Here is a 16,439-nt window from a genome sequence, read left to right on the forward strand (position 1 = left end):
TTTAGTTTTCTGTAGCATAGATTCAACAAGGTCCTTTAAACATTTTGATCCATATTGAAATGACAGCATCACACAGTTGCTGCATTTGTCAGCTGCATATCCATGATGCACAGCTCCTGGATTAAGATCTGTTGACTGGAGACCATTTGAATACAGTGAATTCACTGTTGTGTTCAAGAAGCTAGTTTGACATGGTTTGAGATTGTAGTAATAAAGAGATGGACAAGTGTTGATACAAGGCAGGATGGATCTTGACCAATTTTGGTGAATTTTAACCTCATTTTGCTGTTCTTAGCTGTAAGGAGTGCCACCTGGTGTGGTCTCGACTCGAAGCCATCGGGCCATTCTCCTCTGACGTCAGTAAGGCATTTTTGAGAACTGCCCCTCCCTGGATATTTTCTCTTTTTCAGACAGTTCTCTGCAAAACCTAGAGATGGGAAAGTGTGGAAAAATCCCACTAAATTAGCAGTCTGTGAAGTACTCAGACTAGTCCATCTGGCACCAACAACCATGCCACATTCAAACTCACTTAAATCACCTTCCTTCTCCATTCTCCATGTACTTCTGATTTAGCTCTCAGCATAAAAACTGAAAAAGGTACATAACTTATATAGAGATCATATTCACACAACCTGCCATTTTCTAGTTTCCGGGGAATAGGCTTCACGTAAATTTGTGTTAGAATGAAAGCAGCTGTATAAAATAAATAAGGAAGGTGGAAATAAACTGTTTACCCATAACTCTCTTAACTCTTTCAGATGTTGAGATAATGTGGACATGTGCTATATACAATATTACTACTATATATGCGCCTCATAGTACATCCTTCCTGCACGCGGGTGGAATTTGGATAAATGGGCCGTGACAAATTGCCTTATCAAGCCCAAAATAATCACTTGATTCTGAAATGCACCCTTCCACGAAACCTCCTCGTTGTCATAACCTCTCCCAAACCTTCCCCTGAATAATCCTACTCCAATCTCCTCAAGGTGGGATTTGTCTGGATCAATTTCATAATGCATTATTCATTTGAGAATTTAATCAAATATCTCCCTCACAATCAGCCCATGCCTTGTAAATCCGCCCCCACCCCCACCCCACACCGTATCCTCTTTCTACTCATTTTATTGGTGATTGTTAGTGTCACCTGCAATAGCAGATTATCAGCCAAATAAATTACTGGGTCACAGGTGAATTAGATGCTTGGCTGGCTGTATTTTTTTCTTCTTCTTCTTCTTCTTCTTTAAGAAAAGTAGCTTATTGTAATTTAGCTTCTTTTTTATTCTCGAGAAAATCCCCTCCTGCCTGCCTTCCCGTGGGTTCCTGCAGCGTAATGGTTTCCTTTAAGAGAGACACTGGTGGAAAGTGCTGATGCTTGTAGCCTGTGTGTGCGAGTGTGTGCGTGTGTGTCTGTGTGTGTGTAAAGGCTGCTATTTTCCACGGCTAACTGAGCCACTGATGAGCTTGCCAGCCAGGCCAGAGTTGTGTACACTGCGTGAGCAAGCCTCTGGCCAAGCAGTCTTTGTAATCTCGTGTGTGGGTGTCAACATACTGTGTACTCAAGCTGGGTGGGTGCAATTAAAACCAAGCTCAATTGAGATGGATTCTGTGATGCTGCAGCGTTTTAAGTTTCCCCACCAGTCCAAGCACTGCGGTGTGTAAAGTATACAGTTTCTCGTACAGCAGCTTGCCTTTAAAATTTGTTGATGGCATTTTGCTTTTCTCCACCTTCCCTCACCCTAGAGGACTGAAGAGTAAATGAGTGCGGGGCAGGGCGGCTCTTGTCCCCGCTTTGCTGTTTTGCTCCGTTTGCACCGATGGAATTATATGATAATCAGAAATAAGCCGACGCTGCTTCCCCGCCGCACACCAAAAGAGGGTGGGGAGACATTAAAAAAGCTTCCCCCCCCCCTCCCCCCAGGAAATACAAACATATTTGTTTTGATCTTATCGCTCCCTTCCTCTCTCACTCTCTCTCTCTTTTTTCTTTTTAAAGAACTTAATGCGCTATTCATGAGTGTGCACAACAATAAAAGCACTTTCTGAATCTATTCATCTCAGAGCCACCATGGACAAATTGTGCTTTCACATATTTAGTTCAAAAGGGTTTTTTTGTTTTTTGTGGTATTGTTCCACATCAGCTGGCAAATATGTCATTTAGGCAACTAATGTGACTTTAGTGTGCTGAGAAACAAAAATAGCTAGCGGCACTTCTCCCACTCTTTTTCTGCAGCTCGTTGTTTACTAAGGCAAGGTGGAGCGAGTCATCTGTGGCTTGCGTGTCGACTCATTTTTACGTTATCCCACCGGAAAAGAAGCGCCGGGAAAGCTTCTTCTGAAACTCCTACTCAGCTAGAGCGGATCCCCTCTTTCACCCCCTCGCTGAGACACACAAACAGACACTTGACACTTGTTAGTGCAAGTTTTTGGTTTTTTTTGCTTGAGCCTGTTGTTACCATGTCAATGGGTGCTTTAAATTCAGTGTGAAATACAGTCATTACAGTCAAAGTTTTTTAGGTGCAATATGCAACTTTCACACTTGCGTGCACAGCCGCACATTGGCACATACAGTAGATCACACGCTTTGCTAAACACTTTGAGTCATTTGATTGCATGTGAGTTCTCTGTGTAACTTTGTACAATGTAAAATGTTACATTTAGTGGTATCTGGTCAAAGGAAATTTACTTCTTTGGTTTACAGTCAAACATATCTTCCTTAATGATTAATTATTCGAATAAATAAACCTTTTAATTTATATATTTCAGCTGCATTTTACTCAGAATCACAACTCCATGCTTATGAGGGAAAATAATCATTTTTGCGTGCATCCCGTGAACGTGGAGACTAATTTGAAATCCACCGGTCTATTCTAAAAAGTTTTGCACACAAAACCTTCCACCCACACAGCTGTTCGAACAAGCAACACATTTCGGTTTAATCCATTGAGTTGTGCTTGAATCACACTCACTAAGGGATGAACGCTCCCAGGTACAGAGTGCATGCTGTAGCCTCGGGGTAAACCTCACTATTCAAACATGTATGTACAGTGAGGATGCGCTGAACCCCGGATTCGGCTGCATAGTGAAGTCATTGAGGAGTAGACTCTCTAGATCTTATGAGGCATCAATCTCTGTCTTTCTGCCTGTCTAGGCTGTTAACCACCTCTGGGCTGCACCATTGATCTCTGTAATTGTCTCCCACTCTTCAAAGGGAGCTAAGAGTTGGTTTGATCCGAGCTGTTTACTTTCACAGCCCCTATAGCTCTGCTCTCTAAAGAAGTGAGCTATCAACCACTTCAGGCATGAGCTAGCATATTATAGCACCATTATTGTGTGTCTGAGCATGTGAGTGATTGTGCAAGAAAAAAAAAAAGAAAAGCAAGCCAATGTGAGAGAGAACCCGGCACAGCCTGTAGCCTCGGGGTGAGCTAGCAGCTTCTTGCTGTTACGTAAGGGCAAGAAATTGCAAGCAGGATATTCCCTGTGTTCTAACTACGGGGATCTAACGAAATTAGTGCAAGGAAGCGGATGCTGGATTGTGCACAAAATTATAGGCTGCATTCAGTCATTGTTTGTCTGCTTTCTTGATATTGAGTACTGAAAGCTTCATACTAATGCCTCCACCAAGATAACAGCAAAGTGACAAGTGTGATATGTAGCATTGCAAGATGTTTTGGGTGTGATAAAAAGATAACAGCGTGTCCCTTCTGAAAGTAAATTTTTTTGTGCTATATTTGTGGGCCTCAGCTTGAACTGCAGAGTCAGAATAGAGGAAGTTCTTACCCACCAGCTTTAGCAGATAAGAGCTTTGCAATAAGCAGCTGATATTTAACGTTTGCATGCTGTAACCGTTTGATCACATGGATCTGCCTCTGCTCACAGAGCCAAAAGCAGTGTATTAAAAAGTAACCCGATCAAAAAGAGACTGGCGTGATGTGCTGTAATTTCAATGTAGTACTTAAGTCCAAGGATGGGGATTTGGATGAGGCAGTACAGTCTGTAGACCTACTACCAAGTCATGTTTACAGACTGTGAGTGAAGGGAGCCTTGATTTTTATCACCTAGTCTGCAGTGGGGTTAGCTATTAAAGTTTATGAAGCAAAGCCAAGAGCGTGGGGGGGAAAGCACTGGTGGTATGCTTCCAGCGTACCAAGGGCATGATGCAGTTTCTTTCTTTTTTTTCTTCAACCTGGAGCTTTTACCGGTGAAACAGCTGTACATGGGAATCAGCATTTGCAGTTTAGTACAGAAACACATGCAGGCTTAGCACCAAAACACTGCTTCTGGGAAACCTGTTAGCAGATAGTTTGGCTGGACACTAAAAGGAACCCAGTGAAGTAAGAAGGAGCAGAAAGAGAGGCAGAGAGAAGTGAAACGCTAGAGCTAGAGCATCACGAAGGGATTCATGTTTGGAGGCAAGCATTGACAAGTTGAAGAATGTGCGAGCAGGTATGAATGTTGAGCGTGTGTTGCTTTTGTTACGGAGAATCGCAGACTCTCGGGAAGCTTAAACTGTTTTGTGAGGAAGAGAGATATTAAGCTGTCCGCTGCTGTGTAGTATTTATCATACAAGGCTCTATAGATCGCCGTGTATTACAGAAACCGCAGGAGACAGAATGCTAAAAGGAGCTTCCCTTGGAGGAAACCACTGTCTCGCAGCAGCCGACTTGTGAGTATTTACCTCTCAGGTTGAAAAGACGAGCTTCCTTTGAGTGCTCGTCAAAGTGCAATAATGCCTTGCTGGATTCTTTAGGTTTAAGAAAAGCAGGAAGTATGTCATTTTAAATGCTTATGAGAATTGCTGTCATTATATTAAACATGTGTATTATTCTGGAAATACATGTTCTGACAGAAAGCTTTACTTCTCACTTCTTCAGGTGACAGTGTTGAGATGTAACGTGTGATTTTTGTTGAAACGTCACTGGTAGAACACAGGAATCTGATCGAAAAGTAACTCTCACATGTGTTCTGTTCTGGTATACTGCAAATATAGAACCAGCACAAAGAGCACATGTGAGAGTGGTAAAATCATTCACTGGGGAAGCTCCAGTCTTCTAAAATATGGAGACTTGATATTCTGTGCCACACTATCAAAGCCTGCATAATAGGCTGAGATAATGATTGAGTTTGTTTGTCATTGCAGCCCATTTCAGCACAGTGATCTGTGCCCCTCAAACATTTGGCTAATTAAACTAACAAATGCATTTAGTACTGACATAGCTGTATGGCTAAAACTTCAATTTTAATAATGCTCAGATATTAAGATATTGATTCAGTTCTTAATCACCATGCGTGGTAATGTGTGCTTGTAGTACACTAAATGATTTTGTTTAAGAATTGACTTTCCTTAAGCCTGTGCTATAATAGCAATTTACAATCATCTGACTCTGGAGATAGATAAGAATTATCAGTGAATTATGGTAGCACAGGAGTGAAGTCATGGAAAGCTATGCCAATTAAGAGCCCACTTCCACAATTTTCCACTCAATAATCTATACAACTATAGTTAACAAGGATTAAAGTTTTGCTTTCTTTTATCAAAGCCAAACCCAGAAGGCATTCATCTCTCCTGTTTCATTTTCATGTTTGCACAACAAGGCAGGCTTGTGTTACAGTAGGTGCATTTGATGCCTTTGACAGATTTTCAGAAGTTATTCATAAAGCAGTCATAAATAGTAAAAATTATTAATAAGGCACGTAATTGTGAGAAAAAACACTAGAAGAACACATAAAAGTGTTTTCTATCAAAGAACAAATCAGCAATATTTAATCCAGATAAGTCTGCTGAACACTTCTTAGAGCATGCACGCAACGCCTTAGGACTAGCGTAAGTAACAAAACAAGAAGTACACAGAAAGGAGCCTGCTGTAATATTCCTATACCGACCAGACCATTAAAAATCATGTAATAACTGTATCAACCGCATCGTTTGAGGCCATTACATCAAAATGCATTAAATAAAGGCTTAAATAAGATAGACCTGATTGTAATAGAACCTACACTTGTTTTTCATGCCTTCAAGATATTAAACAGTTGCCATTTAAAAGCATTTCTCGTGTGAAAATTCACACTTCAAAAGCATCAATAGAGCTGAGTAACTCAAAAGACTCAGTATAAATAGACTTAAGAATCTTTATTCAAACATACATATTAATACACAGTAAAAAGACGGTATCTCTCCTTTAAAGGTTTAAGGTTATATACATATCAGGACATAATAAAAATACCAGGTCCTTTGGATGTTTGAAACTAAAGGTAAATACAACTTCAAGTGAACTGCAAAGCCTGACATATTACACTGTGGTTTTATTTATATAACAAAAAACCAAAAAGATCCACTTGATTAATTGATAATTTCTTCTAAAAGCACAAATTTAGGCAGTTTGCTAGTTTGGAGCATTCAGATGTACCAAAAAGACATTAGCAATGATCCTAGAGAAATAATTGTTGCTTCCCATCAACCTGGGAGAGGTTTTACAGTCAGGCCATTTTCAAACAATCTGATGTCCATCGCTTTATAATGGCAAAGATCATTGTCAAGTGGAAGACCTTCAAGGGGGATGTCAGTCTATCTGACATCTCACTAAATGCCTCCCAACGTGGAAATAGTTGGTGGAAATGCCACAGGACTTTGCCCTTGGAGTTATTCAGTTGACCATGAACTCTTCTGTATAGCAAAGTATTCAAGAATCAAATGTGGAGCCATCTGTCCAACAGCTAACACCTGGCTGAAACTGGGTCATGCAACAGGACAATGATCCAAGCGCAGCAGCAAACCTAACATAACAACAGAATGAGTGAAAAAGAAAAGAATTGAGGTTTTGCAATTACCCAGTCAAAGATCAGACCTCAACATTTGACAGGAAATGATGTGGCAGGACATTGTATGAGCTGTGCATAAATAAAATCCCCACAAACCACAATTAACTGAACTTTAAAAAAAAAAGAGTGGCCCAGAAATCATCCACAACATTGTGAAATCCTGATGAAGGTAAAAGTGGTTCTACAAGCTGGTTAATCATGGGGTGTCCTTAGTTTATTTTAACATGCTGCTTCTGCATTTTCTCTCAGTTTTTGTTTAATAAATAATGAATGTGTTGTCATCTGAGTTGTTATTTAAAAGATTTTTTGGGACTAGATGAATTTGTGCTATGTCCCAATGAAAAAAGACCACAGAATTAACACTGTGTACGTACTTTCTACCATCGCTGCATATAAGACCCCCGCTGACGAAAATCAAATTTTAAAACATCCACATCAATCAATCAATCAAAATTTATTTATATAGCACATTTTAAAGACCGAAGTACACCAAAGTGCTTTCCAGTAAAATCATGATACAGATAAAAAATCACAATATGAAATATAAATTACAGATATAAATAAAATATAAAATAATTACATAATCTAAATGCAAAGCCAGATGTAAATTACCCTAATTAGCCTTGAATGCCAGGTTAAACAAATACGTTTTTAGACGTGATTTAAAAGACTGAATGGAATCTGATGCGCGAATATGAAGAGGAAGAGTATTCCATAACCTGGGTGCGGCAACGGCAAAGGCACGGTCACCTCTGGTCTTCAGCCGAGACCTAGGATGCACTAAGAGCAGTTGGCCCGATGATCTTAGTGCTCTCTGAGGGCTATACAGACAGAGGAGATCAGCTAGGTAGTCAGGTTTTAAAATCAATTCGATATTTAATAGGAAGCCAATGTATGTTGGCCAGAACAGGGGTGATAGAATCATACTTTCTAGTCCTGGTCAAGAGACGTGCTGCGGCATTTTGGACCAGCTGCAATCGCTGAAGAAGAGAAGAGAAGATTGTAGGCCCAAGTAAAGAGAATTCAATCCAGTCTTGAAGTGATGAAAGCATGAACGAGTTTCTCCAGAAACATACAGAGTGGATGTTTCCACTCTGTATGCTAAACAGAGCAGTCATTACTTTAAACCACTCACATGTAAAGTAAATACTATTGACCATCTCATTAGAATGCAGTGTTCCTGTGGGAAACACTGGGTGCCTGCCATCAATGTGTGCATTATTTTCACACTTAATATCCACAATTGCTGAAAACCAAACACCTTCTCCGTGGGAATGGCACACCCCAATGCCACATACCATCCAGATTCCCATCTAATTAAGCGTTCACTGGATGTGCCAGGACAAGCTGTGAAGGACCCAACCCTCAACCTTCAGAACCTAAAGGAATTGCAGCACCCCGTGCCAGACACCACTCTCCATCCACACAGGTTACCTCAGAGCTGATTTTGCACCATGAGGCAGAAAACTTGTCAGAGCTCTAAACTGACGTTATCAACACATGATTAGCTGCGAGATAGCACAGGCCTCATATAAAAGGAGATTTATCGACTTCTAGGCAACCATCTGCAATCCTGTCTCCTCCTTGCTCAGTGTACTGTAAGTATCCAGTTTTTTTGTTTTTTATAGTGTTTGTGCAGAGTGGGCTCAAGGTGAATGGTAGGCAGGCTGCTAGAGGCAGTGATTAATTTTCATATCAATAAATCTGCGGGTAATAAAGAAGGTAAAATTGTAGAGTCATTCATAAGCTATTTTAGGGGGTGGAGGGATTATTCTCAAAATAAAAATGAACTTCTAAATATGTCACCTTAATCAGTGCCACAAGCTTTAATTCAAAGCAGAACATGGGCGGCGTTGGTGCAAGATAGTTGGCTTTCTGTGTAGAAGTATTGCAATAAAGAAAGACATGGGAGGGGTAAAAAAAAAGTGTGTGTGTGTGTGTGTGTGGGGGGGGGGGGGGGGGGCAGATCAAAACAGATCAAAAGAAGAGGAATGAGGTCAAGGTAGACACTATGAAAGAATAGGTCGGGGAAGAATGCAAGGACAATGTCGACTGTAGACAGCTAAGAATGAGAACACGGGCTCACCCGGGGAAAACACAACCCAGTGCTTTTGTCTGTGCTCATCCGGCTTTGGGGTGACTGGTTGCTTGAGATCCCTCGTTGCCGTCTGTTCGAAGACTTCAGCTGCCAGTGGCATTTGCTCTATCGTCTTTGCCCAGGCTAACACATTGACTGCCTCCAGAATTATGCAAGGTCACTGAACGTGTGTTTAATGTGCTGGTTTGGGGGGGAAAGTGATTAAAATTAGCGTAAATAAAGGAGCACTTTTTTTAGGCTTTTCATTTTTCATTTCACTGCCAAGAGCTTCAAATATTTTAACTGCAGTACTGTAGGTAGCTTGCGAGTTAAATACTCTCAGCGTGCTTTCCAGGAACTCACAGTTATGATCCGTAATATGTCAAACATTTCAAGCTTCAAAGTACGGCATTAAACACGCTCCGTTGCCGTTTCTTGAGACATATTTTGAACAAGCTTTGGATATAGGATTCTCCATGCATGCAGTTACCCTCCAAAACCGCCTCTGGTTCTCTGAGATTCAAACTAATTCCTATTCTGTGCTGAAATTTAAAATGGGAATACACTGAAGAAAGGCCACAAAAGACATCAGTAATCACTGACAAAAAAAATAGCAACCAGCTAGAAATGCGCAAATGGATTTGGCAGCAGCTCTTGTGTGCATAAATTCTTTTGCAGAGTCAGAGTAAGCAGTTTGTTAGCAGTCTGGGAAGGATCTCGGATAATCTTTTGGCAGGTATGAGTCCATGCATCAGTCTCTGGTTTCCACTTGCCATCACGGGTCATCAATCCTCATGGCTTTAAAGGCAGAGAGACTTTTTAAAATCCAGTGTTTCTGCCCAGCATTTCCTTATTTTCACACCCGGCCAATTAAAAGGTTAATTCCTAATCGCCATGGCCTCCGGTGTTCGCTGCATTTGCACCAAGCGATGTGTACTAAAAAATAACAGGTGTTTTGGTGGGTGGGTGAGTGTGTGCATGAAGTGTTTCAGTATGCGTGTGTGTCTTATTGTGTTGGCTTGTCTACCTGCCGTGGGTGATAAGGGCCAGTGTGGAGAATTGCCTTTTGTTCCAGAATTACTCATCCCTGTGTCAGCGTGGGAAATTTAAACCCCGCTTAATCTCTGGTTCAAGCTCAGATGCTGGTTAGAGCCTGAGCTCGGTGTCGCGTGTTGTTGTTCACCATTGTCTCTGAGCTTCTAAGTGCATTGATGTTTCTATCAATGCATTCCCCCCCCCCCCCCCCCCCCCCTCTCTCTCAGCGGCAGCTGCACGTGTCGGTAAATATTTGAGTAAAAAATTTAGAGAGAGTCTCGACGATCCTCTCGTGTGATCCTCGAGCACGCCAGGGTTCGTTTTGAAGTGTTTATCTGTATGTAAACACACACCTACACGCGTACCTTCCACCGTGTGGTCGGAATTTGTGTTAATTCAAGCAGCCATAACAAGTGTCTCTTTTCCTGTTGGCCATCTGAGTCACAGGCTGCAACCGAAGTGTGACACACAAGTCTGTGTCTGTGCGCTCCCTCTTCCTCCCTCTCTCTCACTAGATATTTCCCCCTATATTACTCTATATCTCTCTCCCCTTTTATGTGCTGCTATCTTGGTTTTCTACCCATTAATTGTCAGTCTTCCTTCCTTTCTGCCTCTTCCTCTTCTCTGTTCCACCCTCCTCCTCCTTCTTCCCCCTCTCTGTTTGTATGTGTCGACTCTCTGCCTCCCTCCCCTCCTGTCACTCCCTCCTCCACCTCTCTTTCTCTCTCTCTCTCTCTCTCTCTCTCTCTCGCTGGTCTCCTTTACCAAGCAGGGCACAGCAGCAACAGCAGTAGCGGCAGTAGCTCAATCTAGCCAGTTCTGAGACACAGGGCGGCTGCAGTGTGCATGTCAATATGTGTGTGTGTGCGCGTGTGTGTGTCACGGTTTACATGTTTGTGCCTGCTGCTCTTTAAAGAGTGAATACAACGCATCCATGGAGTTACTCTAACGAAGGCACTGGAGGGAGATATGTAAGAGGACCATCCTGGAGCTCATTAAGAGGAAGAAGGAAGACATAACATCACTTTTTTTTTCCTCCCCCGTTTTCTCTCTTCTTTATTTCAGCCTCTGTTTTTCTGTCAGACTCTCCTCACTTCTATAGCTCTCCTCTCACTGTCTAACTTGGTGTGCTGCTGCTAGGATTCTGTCAAACACAACTGTAAGTGGACTTCATCGTGTGCGTGCGTGTGTTTGTGTGCTGCGTGTATTTGCTGTGTACCCTCACACTCCTTGTCCATTTTAACTTGCTGTAGCTGTAATTCGCGTCTGAGTGCACATATTTGCATGCCACGATAAAGTGCGTGTCATGACACCTCTAATGACTTAATTAGGCCGATTTGCAGAGCCCACTTTGTAGTGAGGGAGCAGCGCGTCCATGTAAACATTACTGACCTCCGTGGTGCAGATCTGTTCATAATCACAAATGTTAATAATACTCCTGATGCGTAGTATTGTGCCAAACTGTCACTGCTGCCATTTATCTAAAATGTCACTTGTTGGTGTGGCATGTGAATGAATGCCCTCTCCTCCAGGTATTCTCTGCAGCTGGTGAGTGTGTGCGTGAAGGAGAGACAGACAGGGAGAGAAGGAATGATTGAGAGAGTCTTACTGGGTGTGTGTGTGTGTGTGTGTGTGTGTGTGTGTGTGTGTGTGTGTGTGTGTGTGTGTGTGTCACTCTGTCACCCTGTCACCCAGGGCATGGAGAAAAATCAATAGATCTACAGCTTGAGTTGGGCCGTTTACCTCTGTCAAGTGATGAGCAGACACTGTGGCCTTCAAGGGTCCACAGACAAGTGCTCGGGATGCTGTGCAGACCCGCAGTCCGTCAGCTCTGCGTGCTCCTTTCATTTTTCATACATGATTGATCTTGTGTGCTTTTGAGAGCTCTATTTTGTTACTTAAACCTGACTCTTTCCTTTCTTTTCTTTCTTTTTTTTCAAAAACTGGCGACAGAGACCATACGTCAAAAGTTTTTCTTTTACCTCCCCAACTGGCGCCACTATTAGAGCTAGCCAAGGGAATGAGTAAGAGCAGGTGAAAAGACTGATAGAAAGAAGACAGAGCCAGAGCATGCAGGATGGGAACAGAGGTAGACCGTCATAATCAATCCTCCATGATCCTGGAAGAGCATCATTTGTCTTCTTTTCTCACTCTACTCCTCCTCTTGCCCTCATCTTTCTCTCATTTTCAGTGGTATAGCTACTTTGATTTTGAGTAAGAACACCAGTCTCCAGAGCTTCATTACTTTTAAAGCCTTCATCGTGAGAGGCCATAAAAAGATTCTAAGGAATGGATTTGCCAGACATTTTGTACCGACTTGCGAGTAATGGCTATGGAGGAATATAATATTCCTCCACGGTGTGTAATGGCCTTCTGTGCCTTGTGCTCTGGGTTATCAGGGCAAACTGGGATTGGCTAAAATACGTCAGTGCTGAAGAATATGACATTGTGCATGTTAAGCTGTGCCTGCTGGGGATCCTAGCTCTGTTTAATTCATAAGAACACACCACTATGCTGCATAAACTTGTAACTGAATGAGTGTGTCCAGTAGATTGGGGTTGTTTTTAAGCATTGCACCGACCTTGTGTTTTGGTATGTTCCCCTTTCTTTTCTGTGTTTGCATTCATTTGTTTTCCATCTTGCGACTGGATAGGGCAGAAGAATGTGTCTGGGGCAGTGTGTTGCCTTAAGAATATGGGGATTTGTATGGGGTAGCAGGAAAATGCCGGGGAGGAAATGATTGAGAGAAAAGGTCACTAGACAGGATGCCCTTTTTTTTTTTTTTAAATCTGATATGGGAAACTGCAGAGACCCAAAAGGGGAGGGAGAGAAAAAGCAGTGCAATGTTAGGAAAAATGATTAGAAGTGAAAGTGTAGCTAAAAGACCAAAGAAGTGCTATAAATTGTGTTAACTCAAACATTAAGCTTTGCTTCTCATATATCAGCTGCAATTCCAGTCATGACTTAAATGTCCCATTTCCACAGGCTGACAGAGTATTGTTTGTGACCTTTTCTTTGTAGGTGGAGTGTAAAACTGTGTGGTGTTTTACTCTCCACCTCTGCTTTCAATCACAAACAGTAGCGTCCAGCTGGGGCCTTTCTAAGTGGAGTTTGGATGTTCTCCCTATGCCTGGATGAGTAGTCTGTGGGCACTCCAGCTTCCTTCCACAGTCCAAAGACGTGCATGTTTGGCCTAATTGGTGATTCTAAATTGGTTATAGGTGTAAAATGGTGTGTGACTGTGATAGCCCTGTAGACCGTAGATCTAACCAAGATATATACAACCTCTCACCCGAGGGCATCTAAAAACAGGACTGATGGACGGATAGATCATAAACTATATAAAAGATGGATGCATCCACTATGATGTCACTCAATGGTTTATGACGCTAATAGATAGTAGTGTTTGTCAATAGTAGGCTTTGTTTGCAAGTTGTATTCATAGACAGTATGGACACATTGCACAGAAATACAGTCTAATTGTTGCTAAATAACGTACTCTACAGCTAAAATAGTGAAATTTCACTCACCAAACTCAGGGATAAACTTATTTATTGCTATTTATTAGACAGTACTCTTCCCCCACCAATCTGATGGCCACTCCTCCCTGAGCCTGGTTCTGCCAGATTTCTTCCACTGTTGCCAAACCACTTGCTCATAGGGGGTCATATGAGGTTTTTTTGTGTATTATTTTTGGGTCTTTACTTTACAATATAATGTGCCTTGAGGAAGCTGCTGTTATGATTTGGTAAACAAATTGGTAAATTTTAAAAATAAAATTCACCCCCACATGAAAGTTGTTATGAAAGGGGAAGTTACCATGCTGTGAGGATGTTCGTTTTAAATTTAAGCACTTTAAGAAGTGACAGGAAGCTTCAAGTGGCCATTGGAGGAACTGCCGTTTTTGACACTTTTACTCTCCGCCGTCTATCGACTAGAGATAGTTTCTGGTATAGCAGTTATTATTATATTTCAGGTTTGCTTCCAATTAATTCTGCAGACGACGTTGTATACTTTCAACGTTTTTTTGCATTCATTTAAAAAAAACTGACTTCACTTTCTTCATCTTCAGAGGCAGGGCAAAGCCTTTGACAACAATATGTAAGAACAGACAGGAGCGAGACACAAACTGTCGCGTTACATGCTGCTATTTTTAGTTTTGGAAGAGCCATCAGTAGCGTATAAATGTAGGATTTATAAACAGCAAAATTCTGGGAGGAACAAAAGGGCTGAAAGCATCTTGATTGTGTGCGGATACTTTAATTAAAGTGTCTCCCTCATTATGATGAAATGCTGGGAATCACCTTTGTACCTGTTGTTAATTACCTACATGTTAGAGGTTTCTGCAGCAGCAGGAGCAGCAGCCTGTGTCCTTGGCACAGTCGCAGCCCTCCCCCCTTCCTGTTTATACAAGTTTTCATGTTGAAGGTGTCACATGCAGGTGCAGGACTGTACGTGTGAGTAGACGTGCACGTATCTGGCCATTCCTGTTAAGGAAGGAGGGAACGTGCGCGTAGCCTAGAAATGTGGATCGTCTCTCTTCGTTACCGATGGGCTCGTCCCCTACCTCTCTCTCCATGACCCAGTTCTCGTGTGCTGACACCCCGTGTTCATACTGTGCCTGCAGCAAACACATGTTGTCGGAGCAGAGAAAGGAAAGAAAGCGGATTAAAGGGAGACAAAAAAGGAACTTGTTTTCAGAAGTTTCAGAATTGTACTTGGCAAATGGCTTGTGCTTGTTGCTACCACCTCTATGGTGCGACCAAAAGAGGAGTTTGGTTGTTTTAACTCTTAACCTGATACTTCATTTACGGCTTCTTTCTTCTTTGTCCTGTATTTACAGAGCAGCTTCCTGGGTAGTGCCACGTTTTCAGTTGGAGATCTTCTGAGGGCAAAAGATGAACGACTGACCTTGAGCCTCAGGTAAGGGCATGTTTCCGTCCCGCTCGCTGCTGGACCGGATCCCTCAAATCTAAACTCAGACTTGAGTGTCTATGCATCTTCTCCAACACAGGATTGAAACTTAGCAATTTTTAGGAGAGCTCTGAAAGTTTTGCAGGGACGATTTGTTAGCAAGTGAGAATAAAGTAGTGCTCTTATCATCTTTGTTTTTTTGTGGAAAATTGAAGTGGAAATAACTGATTTTTTTTTTCCCTAAGAGGCTTTTAAATGAAAAAATGACAAGAAATTCCCGTCTGAGGCCTGTAAGAATAAATATATAGCATCTTTCTCCCACACCAATAACATTTCTAGGACATTTTGATATCATCTGGAACCACCGCAGAGCAAAATCTTAAGTATTCATACTGCATGCTAGCAATGAAAGGAATGTTTTAACATTAGATTCTGAAAGTCAGTGGACGTTGTAGGGCACACACTTAAAGACGGGGTTGTGAGGATATAATCAGTAATTTCGCCACAAAGAAGATCGCTTGTTTGCCTTTTAGGGGGACACATTGTCTCATCGCAAGCAACAGATAAGCTTTGGTCCTGAGCATTATTAATGCTGTTCCCTTCTTACAAAGTGCTTGACATGACTATTAAGAGCTAGCGCGGAGATATGTAAATAAATAGCTGGCACAGTTTGAAAGCCATAAAATTGCGTTTTGCTGTTAGGTTTGATGATTTCACCCAAGGGGAACCTAAATATTCTGTTTGGGAGAAGATTACAAACGAGCATTTGAAATGAACATCTGCTGATTGTTTCAGCACAGAGCGAGGATAGCGTTAGCTCGATGTGCAAACTGAATGCAGTCTTTGTGTCGGTTTCACAGGAAACTGAGCTCGAGAAATGTGGAATCTCTGATGCCGCTCAGATCAGGTGGACACCAGTTGCACACCTACATATTGCAGTTGTGCACTTGATTCATTTTTTTTTACTTTTACAAATTAAAAACAGGAGGATTTGTAATTATTTTTTGCTTCTTCTGTTCCATCTGCTGCAATAACACGCATCCAACCTGCTCATCTTTACCAACATGGCCCTGAGTTTGAAGCGCTAACATGTCCACAGGTTTAGCTGACCTTTAAAGAAAAAGTTGCACGCGAAGACACATAAACAGACCCATCGCTAATGCTGAATGTCGTAAGGCTTTTCTAAACCATCTTTTTCTCACTAATAACTACCCGGTGACGATCGGTGATAATAATCTCCTGCTGACATTGCTTTATCTGTCCAGCTACCACTTCTGCAAAGGAAGGTGACTTATAAGGTATTACTCAGTAAAGTGTTACTCAGCGACACTGCACATTTTAACCCTATATAGCGAAGTGAGTCCTTTTAGATACATGAGTTTTTGTCAGTTATTGAGACTAATACATTATCATTAAAAAGTAATGAAAACAAAAGGAAGTTGCACACTAATTAAATGTCAGATGTAGCAAATATGACAGCTGGCAATTATTTTGTAGTTCAGGCTTTACATTGTTAACATAAATTTCATCATTTGGTATACTGCCTTGTAGCAGCTAAATTTTAAATGCCTGCTTTTATGTGGCTCTTTTT

The 16,439-nt window shown here is 41.7% G+C and overlaps 1 protein-coding gene across 5 annotated transcripts in view; it reads left to right on the forward strand.

Annotated features, from left to right (window-relative positions):
• inpp4b (inositol polyphosphate-4-phosphatase type II B) overlaps positions 1-16,439 on the forward strand; it is a 187,222-nt gene that overhangs the window by 56,235 nt on the left and 114,548 nt on the right. For 4 of the 5 annotated variants that reach the window (XM_087841711.1, XM_087841710.1, XM_087841712.1 and 1 more), the window contains one exon: positions 14,778-14,857. In XM_087841711.1, coding sequence (XP_087697837.1) covers positions 14,778-14,857 — 80 coding nt within the window. Of the gene's footprint in view, positions 1-10,835; positions 11,094-14,777; positions 14,858-16,439 lie in introns of those variants that run through there. The other variant, XM_087841714.1, reaches the window with a different exon arrangement.

The sequence above is a fragment of the Neolamprologus brichardi genome, chromosome 6 (assembly GCF_056152115.1).
Source record: "Neolamprologus brichardi isolate AB-2024 chromosome 6, ASM5615211v1, whole genome shotgun sequence".
Classification (NCBI taxonomy): domain Eukaryota; kingdom Metazoa; phylum Chordata; class Actinopteri; order Cichliformes; family Cichlidae; genus Neolamprologus; species Neolamprologus brichardi.